Source organism: Mustela erminea, chromosome 7 (genome assembly GCF_009829155.1).
Source record: "Mustela erminea isolate mMusErm1 chromosome 7, mMusErm1.Pri, whole genome shotgun sequence".
NCBI classification, from domain to species: Eukaryota; Metazoa; Chordata; class Mammalia; order Carnivora; family Mustelidae; genus Mustela; species Mustela erminea.
This window is the reverse complement of record NC_045620.1, coordinates 17,515,053-17,532,727: the sequence shown is the minus strand read 5'-3', so window position 1 is coordinate 17,532,727 and position 17,675 is coordinate 17,515,053. Positions and strand designations below refer to the sequence as shown.

Sequence of the window (17,675 nt, the reverse complement as noted above, 5' to 3'; positions counted from 1 at the left end):
GAGAGGCAGCCCCCCTGGGCCCCGAGAGTTTCTCTCTAACACAGAGTTGAGCTCATCACTCAGGAGCTTGGCTCGCCCCCTGTGGTCCACACGGGTGGTCTGTACTCCAGGTAGGCTCTCTTCTCCCGTACCCTACTCATCTGCCACCTCTCCTGCGGTGCTGTGCTCGGGCTGGGCTCACGGCCCACCCTACTGCCTGCCCCCTGCCCCCAGCCCAATCTCATCCAGGCCCTGCCACATGCGTGCCATGTGGAATCTTTGGGATGATATCCCCGTCATGAGCCTTAGTTTCATCGCTTGTAAAGTGGCCCAAGACCCGTTCTTGTAAAGGGTAAAAACCCAGCCCAAGGACTTGTCACATCTCTGTGCCACTGTACATCCTGATCCCTTGGACTGATTTCCTTTCTTTCCTTCCCTTACCTGTTGAGACCTTGCTGGGATAGATGCCATCTCCCCTACGAAGCCCAGGCAGGCAGAGTCTTGCTCCCAGCTTCCTGTAATACTTGTGTGCTCTACCACCTTGGCACTGGGCGACAATCTCCCCAGTACGTGCAAATACTGTGCCTTATTGAATTCTGTGCTCCTCATCCCCTGTCTGGGGCTAGACCAGCTTCCAAGCGGAGCTTCCTGGATCCCAGACCACCCCGAGGCAGTCAGATACTGTGCTTGAGCCCCTAGTAGAGACCAAGGTAGGGAGCGTGACCCTGGCCAGCAGACCTCACAGCCAGAGGGAACAGGCAGCTGTTATTACTGGCAGAGAAATGAGAAGGGACTAGCCTTCCTGGGGAGCTGGGAAGGAGTTATTGAAATACATCTGAAAGTCTAGGCTTCCCAGAAGAACTCACATCAGAAAGAAAGAATTCAATTTCCACTGTGGAGTTCTCTGCTTGGAAGTTTGTAGCCTTATTTTCCCCTCTGTAAAATAACTGCTTTGCTGAGAAAGATGAAGACAACGGTATGAAGAAGTCTTATCACCAATGTCTGTCTTTTCGGAACCCAGAATTTCATCATGGAGGGAGATGCCTCAGTTTCCCCCATTGTGAAGTGGAGATGATGACAGGTTGGTAGTCCTCTCAAGGGGGTCTAGACCACGTGAAATGTCATATGGAATGTGCCAAGCCTACAGTAGGTGCTTAGCAGATGCTGGTTCCCTGTCACTGACTCACCCATACTTTGGATAAGATCCTAGATCTGTGGTGTGATCTCCTTGGCCTGTTTTAAACCAAAGGACACCTGGGTCCACTGTGGCCTTTCTCACGATGGCAGCTAGGGAGTTCTGTAGGAGGGAGTTCAGATTTGGAGATTCAAGATGATGCACAAAGCTGGTATTCTATCTGTCCCAGAAACTGATGGGACTGTCCTCAGATTAGCCTGTCTCCCTTGCTCAATGGCAGTGCTGTTCTGGGCTGGGAGTTGGGGGAGAGGGAATCTTTTAAGGACATTGCCAGGAAAGATGACAGGTCTGAGAGATTTGTCTTAGAGTGACACATCTGAACTTCCCTCCCCCTTTTATTTTGACATAACAGACTAAGATTTTACACCCCCAAAAGAAAGTTTCTTTTCATACACGCTTTGGAAAATAATCAAATCACCCACCATCCAAAACACACAAGGTCAGCCAGAGCCCTGCCCCAGAGAGATGGTTCCTTTTCACGATGAGGACATGGAAGAATAGCAAAATGCCACGCTCCCCCTTCCCACTGATTACAAAAAAGCAAAAAGAACCTTGACCAAAGGCTGTGGACACAGTGGGCTGGCCAGTGAATGACAGGTCAAGGCCTGGGCTAGCCGTGGGATACAGAACGGTATTGGGCCAAGCCCCATGCAGGTTAGGTGTGAAAAAGGGGGCCTCCACTGTGGTCTCGGGAGCATCCCGAGTTTCACACTGATCCAGACTGGCAGGTGTCCAGTTCCCGAGATCCCTGAAGGACACTACAAGGGGCAGCAGAGCAGGGACCCCCACCCCCCACCCCAAGAGCCCAGTCATTTCTGCGACAGCATGGAGGAGTAGAACACACAGCCCCTCTACCCCCAGGGGTAGGGAGGTGCTGCTGAGGAGGGCAGAGAGGTGCTGCTGAGGCTCTCACTCCCCAACACTCACATAGTCGGCTTGCCAGGAGATTCACAAACTTGAAAAGAGCAAAAGCAGGAGATCTGGGAACGGGAAAATCCGGGGCCTTGCCATGGGCGCACTTCTGCATGGGCTGGTGGCCTCAGCTGGTTGAGTGTGGAAGGGGAGCCTGGGCCTTTCAGAGCAGCTACAGGAGACCCCTCGGAAGGTGCAGAGCCCACCACGGGGCATGGGACAACCAGCATTCTCCTTGGAGTTGGGCAGGGTGCCGCGTCTTAGGCCCTAAGCCCAGTCACTGCCATTCACAGAAAAGGGGGCGTGGCTGCTGCAGCCTCTGGGCTCCCGCAGGCTCCCCATCCCGTCAGGCTAAAAGGAGCTTAAATATTCCAGTGCTGCCTCGTATACAAATTTATACTGTTCCTGAGATGGGGAGAGGCAGAGGGAGCAAAGGAGGCAAGAGAGAGAGAGAGATGAAAAGGAAAGGCATTTAGGTTAGAGACACAGATTTTGGAGGAAACTTTAGCTACAGCCCTATTAACAGTCATCGCAAAATTGTCCACATAATTTTCCCTATCTGAACCTCCCCCAAGTTCTGCCTGGTGCCTTACACCCACGCCTTCCCAGATGCCCAGTGGGTCATTCCCTTCCTCGTCACCATTCTGGACTCAGGTGCCTCTCAGACTGGAAGGTGCCTATGAAGCACCCAGGAGTCTTTCTAAAATGCAGACTCCGACTGAGTAAATCCGGACTGGGTTGGGGTCCTGCATTTCTAACAAGAGCCTAGGTGATGCTGACGCTGCCGGTCTATGGACCGGAGTTTGGGTAGGACCATGCTTCGAGTAGGTTAAGACTCTTAGGGCAAAGCTCCTTGTGTACGGTCTGTGCAGCGGGCCTGAGGATCTGAGCTCCGCTGGCCCACACACTCTCTATCCCTTTCTGCACAGCGTTCGAGTCCCGTGCTTACGCCGCCGGGCGGGCAAATCACATACGCTAATTAGAACAGGATTGGACCGACTTGAAAATAGAATTCACACTCTCCTAAGCCAGAATCCCTAATCCCCAGGATTAGTGTATCAGGATGCATACTTGGGCTGCCCGGCAGGTAGTAACAGTTTGCAGAGGCTGTGGCCCTTTGGACCCAGTAAGCAGCCAGCTGCTGGTCGTTTGTATTATCTGAGGCTCTCAGAGAGCCCCCCCTTACCCCGCCCCGCTGGGGGACAAGCCTCCTGGGACACTCACCAGGGTCTCCACCATGTTGGATTTGTTGTTCCGCAGTGTTTTCACGATGTGGAACACGTCGATGATGTTTTGCTGCTGGATCATCTCACACACGCTGCAGATGGCACAGAAGGTTCCACTGCGGCCACCCCCATTTCTAGACACAGAGGGAAGAGGTAAGCCATGTAGCCCCCAAGCACCTCCTGATCCTGAAACCACATCAGGAGTAGTGGGCAGTGGCTGGCTGGGTACGTGCAAAGTCAGGCTAGGGCAGAGAAGCCTTTGTGGTTGGAGTTCTGTCGGTGCCATGAACCTGCTTTGACTTTGGGCAAGTCTTTTCCTATTCCTATAATGGAGGGTTGGACTAGATGCTCTTTGAGAACTGGATTAGCCAGATCCTTGTCCAAAAGGAGGTTCTGGGTCTACCTACACATCTAGTGATGAACGTGGAAGGTTCCAGGTGGTTTTCATCCTAGTTCTTTCCATCGGCTAAGGACAAAAACAGCCTCGGGTCAGCCAGCCTAGGTTTGGAGGTGGGGCTGGGTGTGTCTGAGATGGTCTATCCTGAAATGATAGGTCTCTGGGCAAGACACTGCCAAACGGGAGAGCAGAGCTGGAGGGTTCCTGGCAGGTCATCGCTCCGTGTCTCCTTTCCGGTGCTCCGTAATTCATGTGCATGGAAACACCCCTCCAACTATTTACAGAAAGTCCCATAGGGAATCTGCCCGATTCAGAACTCCTGGGCGTGTTGCCAACAGCAACTAATGATTTCATGTAATGGCCTGTGTCTCAAGAACATCTGGATGGAAACCAAGGCTCTCGGTTTCCCAGATGTTTTATCTACGGGACACCCAACAAGCAGCTGTTTCAGGTACAGACAGCTGCCCTCCGTTCGCTGGCCAGTGCCCACATTTTGATGTCTGTTGTGTCTCTGGCCTCCAAGGACACCGCCGTCCCTGTTGATAGGAGGACATGCCTGTGCTTTCCTTTGGTTCAAACTGTGGGTCACCTTGGCGAGGGGGACCTGGATACAAAGGTACTCCTTCCTAAAAGCAGGCTAAAAAACAATCACCTGTGGGAGGAGGAGGGAACCCCCCCCCACAGAAGGAGGGTTTAGTACTTTTTTGAAGCAAGAATGGCAGAGTCCAAGAGGAAGAGGTGAGTGGGCACAGGTGTCCCAGGGCCTGGTAGAGTGATACCTTGGATGGGTGTGCCTGTGTGCCAAAGGGGAGGCCCCCTGAGTGTGTGGAAGCGAGCTGGATGGGGGGCAGGGGCTCGGTGGCAGGGAGCCCGTTGCCAGGGTCTGGGATGTGGGCAGAAACAGCTTGGTTTGGTTGACTGCGCTCATCTAGGTGACACGGACACCTCATGGCATCTTTCCGGTGCCTGGTTTGGGATCTGCATCCTTGGGGAAGAAAGGATTGTGATAGGTGGTGGCCTTAAGCTGTGGGTGTGCATGTCTCTCTGGTTTTCCTGACAGGTGCATGCACCCCTTGCTTGAAAGAAGGAACAGTAAGTTTGTTTTGTAAAGACAACTCGATTCTGAGGTTAGGAAGGTGTGACTAGAGTCTCCACTGGCTCCAGAAGTATTTACTCTGCAGAGGAAAAGATCACGGTGTGTTCTTCTTTGGGAAACAATTCAAGGTTCTGGTCGGTGGAAGCCACTTCACCCCAGCTTTCTTGTGATTAACAGGACACATAGTGCCTCCTGTGGGGGAGTGGGGCTGACCCCCCTATCGGGAGTGCTGGGGAGCGGCCGGTCCACCCCTGATGTTTGCGAAAGGCCTCCTGGTTTTGCTTTAATAATGTCACATAACCTTAGTTCAGGGCAACAAATGGGCAACCCCAGTCCATGAAAGATTGTAATTCCTCGAATACACACCCCTTGACTTTTTTAAAAATAATTTTTAAATTTTTAAAATAAACATATAATGTATTATTAGCCCCAGGTTTACAGGTCTGTGAATCTCCAGGTTTACACACTTCACAGCACTCACCACAGCACATACCCTCCCCAATGTCCATAACCCACCACCCTATCCATTACCCACCCCTCCGGCAACTCTCAGTTTGTTTTGTGAAATTAAGAGTCTCTTATGGTTTGTCTCCCTCCCGATCCTATCTTGTTTCATTTATTCTTTTCCTACCCCCCACACCCGCAACGTTGCATCTCCACTTCCTCATATCAGGGAGATCATGATAGTTGTCTTTCTCCAACTGACTTACTTTGCTCAGCATAATGCCCTCTAGTTCCATCCACATCATCGCAAATGGCAAGATTTCGTTTCTTTTGATGGCTGCATAGTATTTTGTTGTATATAAATACACCACATCTTCTTTTTCCATTCATCTCTTGATGGACATCTAGGTTCTTTCCATGGTTTGGCTATTGTGGACATTGCTGCTATAAACATTTGGGTGCATGTGCCCCTTCAGATCACTACATTTGTATCTTTAGGGTAAATACCCAGTAGTGCAATTGCTGGGTCTTAGGGTAGCTCTATTTTCAACTTTTTGAGGAACCTCCATGCTGTTTTCCAGGGTGGCTGCACCCGCTTGCATTCCCACCAACAGTGTAGGAGGACTCCCCTTTCTCCGCATCCTCGCCAGCATCTGTCATTTCCTGACTTGTTCATTTTAGCCATTCTGACTGGACACACCCCTTGACTTTTAAGGAATATTGCGATGTGGTATAGCCAGGCATGCCTATGGCCAGTGGCATCCCCCAGGACAGACACCGGTCACCCCCCCACCCCCACCAGAGAGCCCTCCACGGTACTCACAGGCAGTGGACCACAGTGCGCCCCTCCCTCCCGTCGTACTGCTCCTGCCACTTCTCCAGCCGTCGAACCACTTTGAGCAGAGAGCGCTTGGAGGGGGGTGTGTCCCGGTAGGCCGGCCAGCCGATGTACTGCAGGTGCTGGACTATCCGGTACCCATCCTGAGGCTGAGAACAGAGAGGCCGTCAGGGCTGTTCTTCCAGGGACACAAGCCCTTCACAGGCCCCCGGGCTGCAGCACCAGAGTGGGAGACAGACCGAATGGGGTCGATGCTGCATCGTCATGGGGACACACTCCTCTTTCTCCCTTTGTGCATATGGATTCTCCTGCCACGATGTCCCTGCACCTCCTTTCTCCCTGGAAAACTACTGGTTTCCAAAACCCAAATGTCCCTTTCTCTAGGAAGAGCCTTCCCTGACTCTACTGGGCAGAATTCTTCTCTCCCCCCGAGGTTCATGTGCCAAAACATAGATCACCTTCCCACCGGACAGGGAACTGAGGGCAGAGACGGAGTTCTGGGACCCTGGGAAGCCCAGTAAATGGTAAAGACCGAAGCCATCTTCAGCCATTTCACAGACGTCCGATCTGCTCCCTCCCACTCAATACTCCTCCACCAAGTACCCCCGGAAGCAACTAATCATCTTCCACCTTGGTGTTCTCAGAGTCTAGCCCAAAGCTTCCTGGATCCGATCAAAGACCCTGTCAACTCCTGCCAAAACAGGACAGCAGTGGGGAAGCACCGAATTCTGAGAAGTTTTGACCACAAGGCAGCCCGTGTGTCAGGGAAGAGGCAGATGGCCGGCTGGAGGCCTCCCCGTGGGTCTCTGAGTGTCAGAGCCACTGTTGGGTCTGAAGCCACAGTCAGCAGAGGCATCGTTTCCCCGTTTCCCTGAGGACGGGATGATCCGGAGAGCACAGCACAGCCTCCTGGCTGGACCCTTACCCGGGCCATGTTACAGATGCGGAATATTCTGTGGATGATGTCCTCGTCAATGTCTGCGGACACGAACTCCACCTGGATGGGCCCGTAGCACCCGGACGTCTTCTCAGGCCAGTACTGCATACAGAGCTGGGGCAGGAGAGAGGTCAGAGAGAGAAAGAGAGAGGCTGAGGGAGGCATGGGGGCCGTCGGGCTCATTAATCACCAGGCCCCTTCTTACTGCCTGCAGAACATGCTGGCTAGGAAGGAACAGTAGTAGGGGGAGAAGTTGACCCCGCTCCCTTTGGGGAGCAGCCACCCATGTCTGTTGTTGAAAAGTCAAAGCTCTAGACACAGAAACACTGCACTTATAAAATATTTGCTCTGCTGATTCCAAACCATTTGTTAGGGTCGCTGGGCCTCAGTTTCCTCCTCTGTAAAGCAAGGGGAAATAATACCTCCCTTGAAATGCTGGCAGGATTGGAACAAGTACAGTCTCTATTTCAACGCGAAGCAAAGCAAACTTCCCCATTCTGGAAAAACCTTCCCAGTGTCCCTCTTATCATCAGATCCTCAGTAGCTTAAACACACAGGCCGTGGCATCAGACTGGTTTGGGTCCCTATCCCGGCTCTGCTGCTCACTTGCTGTGGCCCAGGCCTGTTTTCTCCCACAGAAGATCAGGTGACATGGTGCTGAGAGATCCTGCCTGTGATCTTTCCTATTTTTCTGGAATTGGATTTAGGACTTATCCTTGAGAGCAAAAGGCAATGGTTTCCCTCTGACCAAAGACAGTGGTTTTCAGCCAGAGGTGGTTTTGCCAGCCAGGGGACATTTGGCAACGTCAGGAGACATTTCTGAAAGTCACACCTGGTGGATGCTGTGGGCCTCCAGCACGTAGAGGCCAGGATGCTAACAGCCATCCTACAGGGCATACTTCTCAGAGAGCAGTCCAGCCCCAAAAGAGAAATAGAGCAAAGGGAAACCCTGGCTTAAGATCCTAATTTGTTTCCCATATTTATACCGCCATCAAGGAGAGAGTAATTTATTCCCCTGTATATGTCGAGCCATTAGATGACTTCAGTTGGGGAAAGAATATTCAGGTAGGTGGCACGGGTTGTGGCTCAGAGAGGGGCAAAGCACGCTTCTGCAAATCCCCTGTTTTGAAGGGGGCACGGAGATGGACCATGTGCAGGTCTATAGGCCCCAGAGTTGGGGCACGCAGGGGAGCTAAGACTCCAGCTGCGGGTTTGCTGGGGACAGCCCTGGTGTGGACAAAGAGGCCATCTGTTCGACCATTGGGTAGTTACTGCAAAATGTACCTGAGATTCAGAAAGACCCACTAAGGCTCCTGAATACAGCTTGGGATCAAGTCTTTCATCAGCAGCCACAGGCTATACTGAGCTTGCAGAAAGGAGCTAGACTGATGGGTGACCCATGGCCATGGTGGTTCCCTGGATGCAGGATCTTCACAAAAATGATCTTTCTCCCTCTTGTTGAGAGAGCACAGCCAACTCTCCCTGGACAGTCACATGCAAAAACATCTTTAATTCCAGCCTTCCTCTAGAACCAGAACCAGAGTGGAAGAGCAGTGGGGAAAGGAGGATATAGGAGAGAGAAAAGAACCCAAATTCCAGCTCTGGAATAACATGTTCACATGATGGCTTACAGGGTAAGCCTGACCCGTTGGCTGATTTTGCAAATACAGTTTGACTGAAATACAGCCACAGTTATTAATTTATGTATTGTCTGTGGCTGCTTTCAAACTACAATGGCAGATTCGAGTAACTGAGAATACCCCGCATAACCCAAAATTGCCCACAAAACCGAAAATATTTCCTGTCTGGTCCTTTACAGAGAAAAGTTTGCCAGCCCTTGACCTACAGAGTTGTTCTAAGGATAAAGGAGATGATACATGTGAAGAAACCCTTCGTCCAGTGCCAGGCACGGAATAAGGATCCGCTGAATTCCAGTAATTCACATTTATTCTGGAACCTATCACTGTCCAGCACACATGACCGCCATGATGGTAATAGCTAACATATACATCAGAAGGATTCTTCTAATCATTCCTCTTAAATAGCAAAGATGTGCAAGGCTAGGTTTCCTAATGCAGGGGTGCCTTGCTTCCCCATGTCCATCCATCATGGGTTAATCGAGCACATTGAGAAAGGAGCGGGGTCGGTGTGTGGTGGGGGTGCTGGACAGTTATCGGCTGAGCTGTGCAATAACGACAAACCCACAATCTGAACTTCATTTCTCTTTGCCATTGGCTCTTCTGGCTTGCAACCTTCCCAGTAATGAGGGACTGGTAGAGATTAGTCGGTGGTGTGCCAAAGAAATCAGAATTAATCAGAACTGCCCATTAAAAAAATAATAGCCTTTATCACCTGCGTTGAATTGAGCTTTGCCAGAGGTTGGCTGTGATTCTGACATGAGGTACGTGGGTCACAGGCATCAGGGAAAAAGTCTATTACCCCCAATATTTTCAGTCCAGAGAGAAGGCGGAATGATTTGTCTCTTTTAATAAGATTTCCAGACCAATTTCTCAAGCTAATAGGTTCTACTATGCCTCAAACAAGACTCCTATATTTCCAGACACTTTTCTGCATTTGATTTTCCAGGTCACTCTCCCGTGATGTCCAGAGGGCTGGGGAAGGGTGCAGAGTCCTTCTAAATCCTAAATCAGAGCCATCCTCTCACTTGAATTCTCTGATTCATGAGATTGGACCAGCAGCAGCGGCAGCAGCACAGTCACATCCAGCCCAGTGATATATGGGCAGATGGGCTGTTTGCACCGTCAAGCATCATCAGGTCCCCCCACAGCCATGGATGTCCTACATAGTCCAGGTATGGGAAACAGGAGAAAGATGGGAAAAGCCAGTGTTCTGTTCCCAGTTATCCTTCAGGGCTCAGAGATGATTCTCACCAATAAGAAATATCCTCTGTGGTTTAGCTCAAGGCTGTCCTGGTGCCCAAGTACTGGATAGTGTCTCAGTGGGTGCTGTGTCCGTAGAGTAGCTAAATATAGTGGGGCTCCCGCTTGAAGCACCCTGGGTTCAGATCCCAGCCCTGGTGCCTTTCAGCAGAGTGACTTGGCCAAATCTTTTTTTTTAATTTAAATTTTTAAATTATTTTATAAACATATAATGTATTATTAGCCCCAGGTTTACAGGTCTGTGAATCGCCAGGTTTACATACTTCACAGCACTCACCATAACACATACCCTCCCCAATGTCCATAACCCCACCACCCTCTCCCTAACCCCCTACCCCCGGCCCCCCTCAGTTTGTTTTGTGACTTTAAGAGTCTTTTATGGTTTGTCTCCCTCCCGATCCCATCTTGTTTCATTTATTCTTTTCCTGCCCCCCAAACCCCCAACGTTGCATCTCCTCTTCCTCATATCAGGGGGATCATATGATCATATGATTTCCCCGATTGACTTATTTTGCTCAGCATGATACCCTCTAGTTCCATCCACGTCATCGCAAATGGACTCGGCCAAATCTTATAGCTTCTCTGGGTTATGAGTGGTTGGGAATCTTAATGTGTTACTTGATCTTTAGTGAACACTAAATCAATGTGATTATTAGCAGTAATATTCAGTAAATTTATAATAACATGGTCAAGGCTCAATGCACATGGTGGTGTCTCGTGGAAAGCAGCGAGGAAGTGAGCTTTGCTACCTAGGCGACACAGAAAGGAAGCAGAGGCCACATAGGTGAACTGAGGAGCTTGACTGTGAGCACAGAAGCACCTGTGATTTACAGAAATCTTGGGAAGGGAGGGTTATGGTTTCTTTTTTCTTTCTTTTTTTAAATTCCAGTTAGTTAACATAATGTTATATTAGTCTCAGGTGTGTAATATAATGATTCAGCACTTCCACACATCACCCAATGCTCATCACATGTGGCCTCCTTAATTCTTGCCCCCCATTTCAGACATCCCTCTGCCCCCTTTCCCTCTGGGACCATCAGTTCTCCATAGTTAAGAGTCTGTTTCTTGATTTGCCTCTCTCCTTTCCTTATTTTTTTCCCTTTGCCTATTTTTCTCCTTAAATTCCATATACGAGTAAAATCATTTGGTATTTGTCTTTTTTCACTAGCTTATTCTACTCAGCATAATACTCTCTAGCTCCATCCATGTCATTGTAAATGGCAAGGTTTAATACCTTTTTCATGGCTAAACAATATTCCATTGTATATCTACACCACATATTCTCCATCCATTCATCATTTGATGGACACTTGGGCTGCTTCCATTATCTTGGATATTGTAGATACTGCCGCTATAAACGTATGGGGGCATGTATCCTTTGGAATTAGAGCTTTTGTATTCTTGGGGTAAGTACCCAGTAGTGCGATTGCTGGATTGTAGGGCTGTTCTATTTTTAACTTTTTGAGGAACTTCCATATGTTTTCCACAGAGGCTACACCAGTTTGCCTTCCCTCCAACGTTGCAGAAGGGTTCCCCTTTCTCTATATCCTTGTCAACTCCTGTTGTATCTTGTGTTCTTGGTTTTAGCCATTCTGACCGGTACGAGGTGGTATGTCATGGCAGGTAGATTGATTCACATTTCCTGGATGATGAGTGATGATGAGCATCTTTTCATGTGTCTATTGGCCATCTGGATGTCTTTGGAGAAATGTCTTCTCATGTCTTATGCCCATTTTTAAAATTGGATTATTGTTTTTTGTGGGGTTGGGTTTTATAAGTTCTTTATATATTTTGTATACTAAACCTTTATCGGACGAGTCATTTGCAAATGTCTTGTCCCATTCCATAGGCCGCCTTTCAGTTTTGTTGAATGTTTCCTGCACTTTTCAGAAGGTTTTTATTTTGACATAGTCCTGGTAGTTTCTTTTTGCTTTTGTTTCCTTTGTCTCGAGAGACATATCCAGAAAGAAGTTGTTATAACTGATGTCAAAGAAGTTACTGCCTATGTTCTTTCCTAGGATTTTGTGGCTTCAGGTCTCTCATTTAAGTCTTTCATCAAACTTGAAGTTGATTTTGTCTATGGTGTAAGAAAGTGGTCTAGTTTTGTTGTTTTGCATGTGGCTCTCCAATTTTCCCAGCACCATTTGTTGAAGAGAGTGTCTTTTTTGCCCCTGGATATTCTTCCCTGCTTTGTTGAAGATTAATTGACCAGATGTTGTGGGCTTATATCTGGATTTTCTGTTCTGTTCTAATGATCCATGTGTCCAGTTTTGTACCAGTACCATACTGTTTTGATTATTACAGCTTTGTAACAGAGCTTGAAGTCTGGGGTTGTGATGCCCTCAGCTTTGCTTTGCTTTTACAAGATCGCTTTGGCTATTGCGGTGGGGTCTTTTGTGGTTCCCTACAAATTTTAGGATTGTTTGTTCTAGTTCTGTGAAAATTGCTGTGGTATTTTGATAGGGGTTGCATTAGATGTGTACATTGCCTTGGGTAGTATAGAAATTTCAACAAAATGTGTTATTCCAGTCCAAGAGCACAGAACATCTTTCTACTCCTTTGTGTCATCTTCAGTTTCTTTCATGAGTGTTTTATGGTTTTCAGATGATAGGTCTTTCACCTCTTTGGTTAGGTTCATTTCTATGTACTTTGTTATATTGGGTGCAATTGTAAATGGGATTGTTTTCTTAATTCATCTTTATGCTGCATCATTATTGGTGTATAGAAATGTAACAGATTTCTGTCCATTGATTTCATATCCTGTGACCTTGATGAATTTGTTTATTAGTTCTAGCATATATTTGGTGGAGTCTTTTGGGTTTTCTCTATATAGTATCATGGCACCTGCAAATGGTAAAAGTTTTTCTTCTTCCTTACTGATCTGGATGAATTTTACTTCTTTGGTTGTCTGACTTTTGTGGCTAGGACTTCCAGTATTATGTTGAATAAAAGGGGTGAGAGTGGACATTCTTGTATTGTTCTTGACTCTAAAAGCTCTCAGCTTTTCTCCATTGAGTATGATGTCAGCTATGGCTTTTTCACATAAGGCCTTTACTATGTTGAAGTATGTTCCTTCTTAGTCTGCTTTGCTGAGGGTTATTATGAATGGTACTTTATCAAATGCTTTTTCTGAGTCTATTGAAGTGATTGTATGGCTCTCATTCTTTCCCTATTGATACATCACATCAGTTGATTTGTGAATATTGAATTACCCTTGCAACCCAGGAATAAATCCCACTTGATTGTGGTGAATGATTTTTTTTTAATGTATTGTTGGATTCAGTTTGCTAGTATTTTGTTCAGGATTTGTGCCTCTATATTTATCAGATATATTGCTCTGTAGTTCTTTTTTGTGATGCCTCTGCATGGTTTTGGTATCAGGGTAATGCTGCCTGATAGAATGAATTTGGAAGTTTTCCTTCCTTTTCCATTTTTTGGTATTAGTTTAAAAAGAATAGGTATTAATTCTTCTTTAAATGTTTGGTAGAATTCTCCTGTGAAGGTATCTGGTCCTGGCTTTTGTTTGTTGGAAGCATTTTGATTCTGATTTAATTTTTTTGCTGGTTATTGTCTTATTTAAATTTTCTATTTTTTCTGCTTCAGTTTTGGTAGTTTATATGTTTCTAGAAATCTATCCATTTATTTTAGGTTGTTCAATTCATTGGTATATAGTTTTTTAAAGTATTCTCTTCTGATTGTATTTCTGTGGTGTTGGTTATTTCTCCTCTCATTAGTGATTTTATTTATTTGGGTCCTTCTTTTCCCATTGACAAACTTTATCAATTTTATTGATTTTTAAAAAAAGAATCAGCTCCTGGTTTCATTGATCTATTGTTTTTTGTTTTGTTTTGTTTTAGTTTCTGTAACATGTATTTCTGCTCTAATATTTATTATTTCCATCCTTCTGCTGGTGTTGGGGTTTGTATTGCTATAAACTTCCCTCTTAGAACAGCATTTGCTGCATTCCAAAAGTTTTGGACCATTATGTTTTCATTTTTGTTAGTTTCCATGTACTTTTTAAAAAATTTTTTTTTAATTTATTTTTTATTTATTTTCAGCATAACAGTATTCATTATTTTTGCACCACACCCAGTGCTCCATGCAATCTGTGCCCTCTATAATACCCACCACCTGGTACCCCAACCTCCCACCCCCCACTCCTTCAAAACCCTCAGATTGTTTTTCAGAGTCCATAGTTTCTCATGGTTCACCTACCCTCCAATTTCCTCCAACTCCCTTCTCCTCTCTAATTCCGCATGTACTCCATGTTACTTGTTATGCTCCACAAATAAGTGAAACCATATGATACTTGACTCTCTCTGCTTGACTTATTTCACTCAGTATAATCTCTTCCAGTCCCATCCATGTTGCTACAAAAGTTGGGTATTTGTCCTTTCTGATGGAGGCATAATACTACATAGTGTATATGGACCACATCTTCCTTATCCATTTGTCCGTTGAAGGGCATCTTGGTTCTTTCCACAGTTTGGCGACCGTGGCCATTGCTGCTATAAACATTGCGGGTACAGATGGCCCTTCTTTTCACTACGTCTGTATCTTTGGGGTAAATACCCAGTAGTGCAATGGCAGGGTCATAGGGAAGTTCTATTTTTAATTTCTTGAAGAATCTCCACACTGTTCTCCAAAGAGGCTGCACCAACTTGCATTCCCACCAACAGTGGAAGAGGGTTCCCCTTTCTCCCCATGCTCTCCAACACTTGTTGTTTCCTGTCTTGCTAATTTTGGCCATTCTAACTGGTGTAAGGTGATATCTCAATGTGGTTTTAATTTGAATCTCCCTGATGGCTAGTGATGATGAACATTTTTTCATGTGTCTGATAGCCATTTGTATGTCTTCATTGGAGAAGTGTCTGTCCATATCTTCTACCCATTTTTTTGATATGATTGTCCATTTTGTGTATGTTGAGTTTGAGGAGTTCTTTATAGATCCTGGATATCAACCTTTTGTCTGTACTGTCATTTGCAAATATCTTCCCCCATTCCGTGGGTTGCCTCTTTGTTTTCTTGACTGTTTCCTTTGCTGTGCAGAAGCTTTTGATTTTTTTAATTTATTTTTTATTTATTTTCAGCATAACAGTATTCATTATTTTTGCACCACACCCAGTGCTCCATGCAATCTGTGCCCTCTATAATACCCACCATCTGGTAGCCCAACCTCCCACCCCGCACCCCTTCAAAACCCTCAGATTGTTTTTCAGAGTCCATAGTCTCTCATGGTTCACCTCCCCTTCCAATTTCCCCAAACTCCCTTCTCCTCTCTATCTCCCCATGTCCTCCATGCTATTTGTTATGCTCCACAAATAAGTGAAACCATATGATAATTGACTCTAATTGACTCTCTCTGCTTGACTTATTTTTTTTTTAAGATTTTATTTATTTGTCAGAGAGAGAGAGGGAGAGAGAGTGAGCACAGGCAGACAGAATGGCAGGCAGAGGCAGAGGGAGAAGCAGGCTCCCTGCCGAGCAAGGAGCCCAATGCGGGACTTGATCCCAGGATGCTAGGATCACGACTCGAGCCAAAGGCAGCTGCTTAACCAACTGAGCCACCCAGGCATCCCTGCTTGACTTATTTCACTCAGCATAATCTCTTCCAGTCCCGTCCATTTTGCTACAAAAGTTGGGTATTCGTCCTTTCTGATGGAGGCATAATACTCCATAGTGTATATGCACCACATCTTCCTTATCCATTCGTCTGTTGAAGGATATCTTTGTTCTTTCCACAGAAGCTTTTGATTTTGATGAAGTCCCAAAAGTTTATTTTCACTTTTGTTTCCTTTGCCTTTGGAGACATATCTTGCTGTGGCTGATATCGAAGAGATTACTGCCTATGTTCTTCTCTAGGATTCTGATAGATTCCTGTCTCACATTGAGGTCTTTTATCCATTTTGAGTTTATCTTTGTGTACGGTGTAAGAGAATGGTCGAGTTTCATTCTTATACATATAGCTGCCCAGTTTTCCCAGCACCATTTATTGAAGAGACTGTGTTTTTTCCACTGTATATTTTTTCCTGTTTTGTTGAAGATAATTTGACCATAGAGTTGAGGGTCCATATCTGGGCTCTCTACTCTGTTCCACTGGTCTATGTGTCTGTTTCTATGCCAGTACCATGCTGTCTTGAGACCCATTTTGAACCTAAAGATACACCCAGACTGAAAGTGAAGGGATAGAGAAGCATCTTTCACGGCAATGGGCCTCAAAAGAAGGCCAGGGTAGCGATTCTCACATCAGACAAATTAGATTTTAAACTAAAGACTGTAGTCAGAGATACAGAAGGACACTACATCATTCTTAAAGGGACTATCCACCAAGATGATCTAACAATTTTAAATATCTATGCTCCCAATATGGGAGCAGCCAATTACATAAGAAAACTGTTAATTAAGATAAAGAGTCATATTGATATGAATATACTAATCGTAGGAGATCTTAACACACCTCTCTCAGAATTAGACAGACCATCGAAGCAGAAAATCAATAAAGAAACAAGAGCATTGAATGACACATTGGACCAGATGGACCTCATAGATATATACAGAACATTTCACCCTAAAACAACAGAATACTCATTCTTCTCAAGTGCACATGGAACCTTCTCCAGAATAGACCATATACTGGGTCACAAATCAGGACTCAACCGATACCAAAAGACTGAGATTATTCCCTGCACATTCTTAGATCACAATGCTTTGAAACTGGAGCTCAATCACAAGGAAAAGTTCAGAAGGAACTCAAAGACCCGGAAGCTAAAGACCACCTTGCTTAAGAATGCCTGGATCAACCAGGAGATCAAAGAAGAACTGAAACAATTCATGGAAACCAATGAGAATGAAGACACTTTGGTCCAAAACCTATGGGATACAGCAAAGGCAGTCCTAAGGGGGAAATACATAGCCATCCAAGCATCCCTCAAAAAATTTGAAAAATCCAGAACACACCAGCTGTCTCTACACCTTAAAGGACTGGAGAATCAACAACAAATCAAACCAACTCCACACATAAGAAGGGAAATAATCAAGATTAGAGCTGAGATCAATGAGGTAGAAACCAGAAATACAGTAGAATGTATCAATGAAACTAGAAGCTGGTTTTTTGAAAGTATCAATAAGATTGATAAACCATTGGCCACATTAATCCAAAAGAAAAGAGAGAAAGCTCAAATTCATAAAATTATGAATGAAAAGGGAGACATCACAATGAACACCAAGGAAGTAGAAACAATCATCAGAAATTATTATCAACAGTTATATGCCAATAAGCTAAGCAACCTAGATGAAATGGATGCATTCTGGAAAACTATGAACTCCCAAAATTGAACCAGGAAGAAATTGACAACCTGAATAGACCAATATCTAGTAACGAGATTGAAGCAGTGATCAAAAACCTCCCAAAAAACAAGAGCCCAGGACCTGATGGATTCCCTGGGGAATTCCACCAAACTTTCAAAGAAGAAATAACACCTCTTCTCCTGAAGCTGTTTCAAAAAATTGAAGCAGAAGGAAAACTTCCAGATTCTTTCTATGAAGCCAGCATTACCCTGATCCCCAAACCAGGCAAAGGCCCTACCAAAAAGGAGAATTTCAGACCAATATCACTGATGAATATGGATGCTAAGATTCTCAACAAGATCCTAGCAAACAGGATCCAACAGCACATTAAAAAGATTCCCTTCCTCTCTCTTTCTGCCTCTCTGTCTACTTGTAATCTCTGTCTGTCAAATAAATAAATAAAA

General features: G+C 45.8%; 1 protein-coding gene across 13 annotated transcripts in view; it reads right to left on the bottom strand.

Moving 5' to 3' along the window:
• Positions 1-2,388: 2,388 nt before the first annotated feature.
• Positions 2,389-17,675, bottom strand: part of PTPRT (protein tyrosine phosphatase receptor type T) — a 1,064,037-nt gene continuing 1,048,750 nt past the window's right edge. For all 13 annotated transcript variants that reach the window (XM_032350627.1, XM_032350634.1, XM_032350629.1 and 10 more), the window contains 4 exons: positions 7,013-7,138; positions 6,073-6,236; positions 3,311-3,446; positions 2,389-2,491 (listed from right to left, as the gene is read on the bottom strand). In XM_032350627.1, coding sequence (XP_032206518.1) covers positions 2,438-2,491; positions 3,311-3,446; positions 6,073-6,236; positions 7,013-7,138 — 480 coding nt within the window. In that variant the 3' untranslated portion in view covers positions 2,389-2,437. The remainder of the gene's footprint in view (positions 2,492-3,310; positions 3,447-6,072; positions 6,237-7,012; positions 7,139-17,675) is intronic.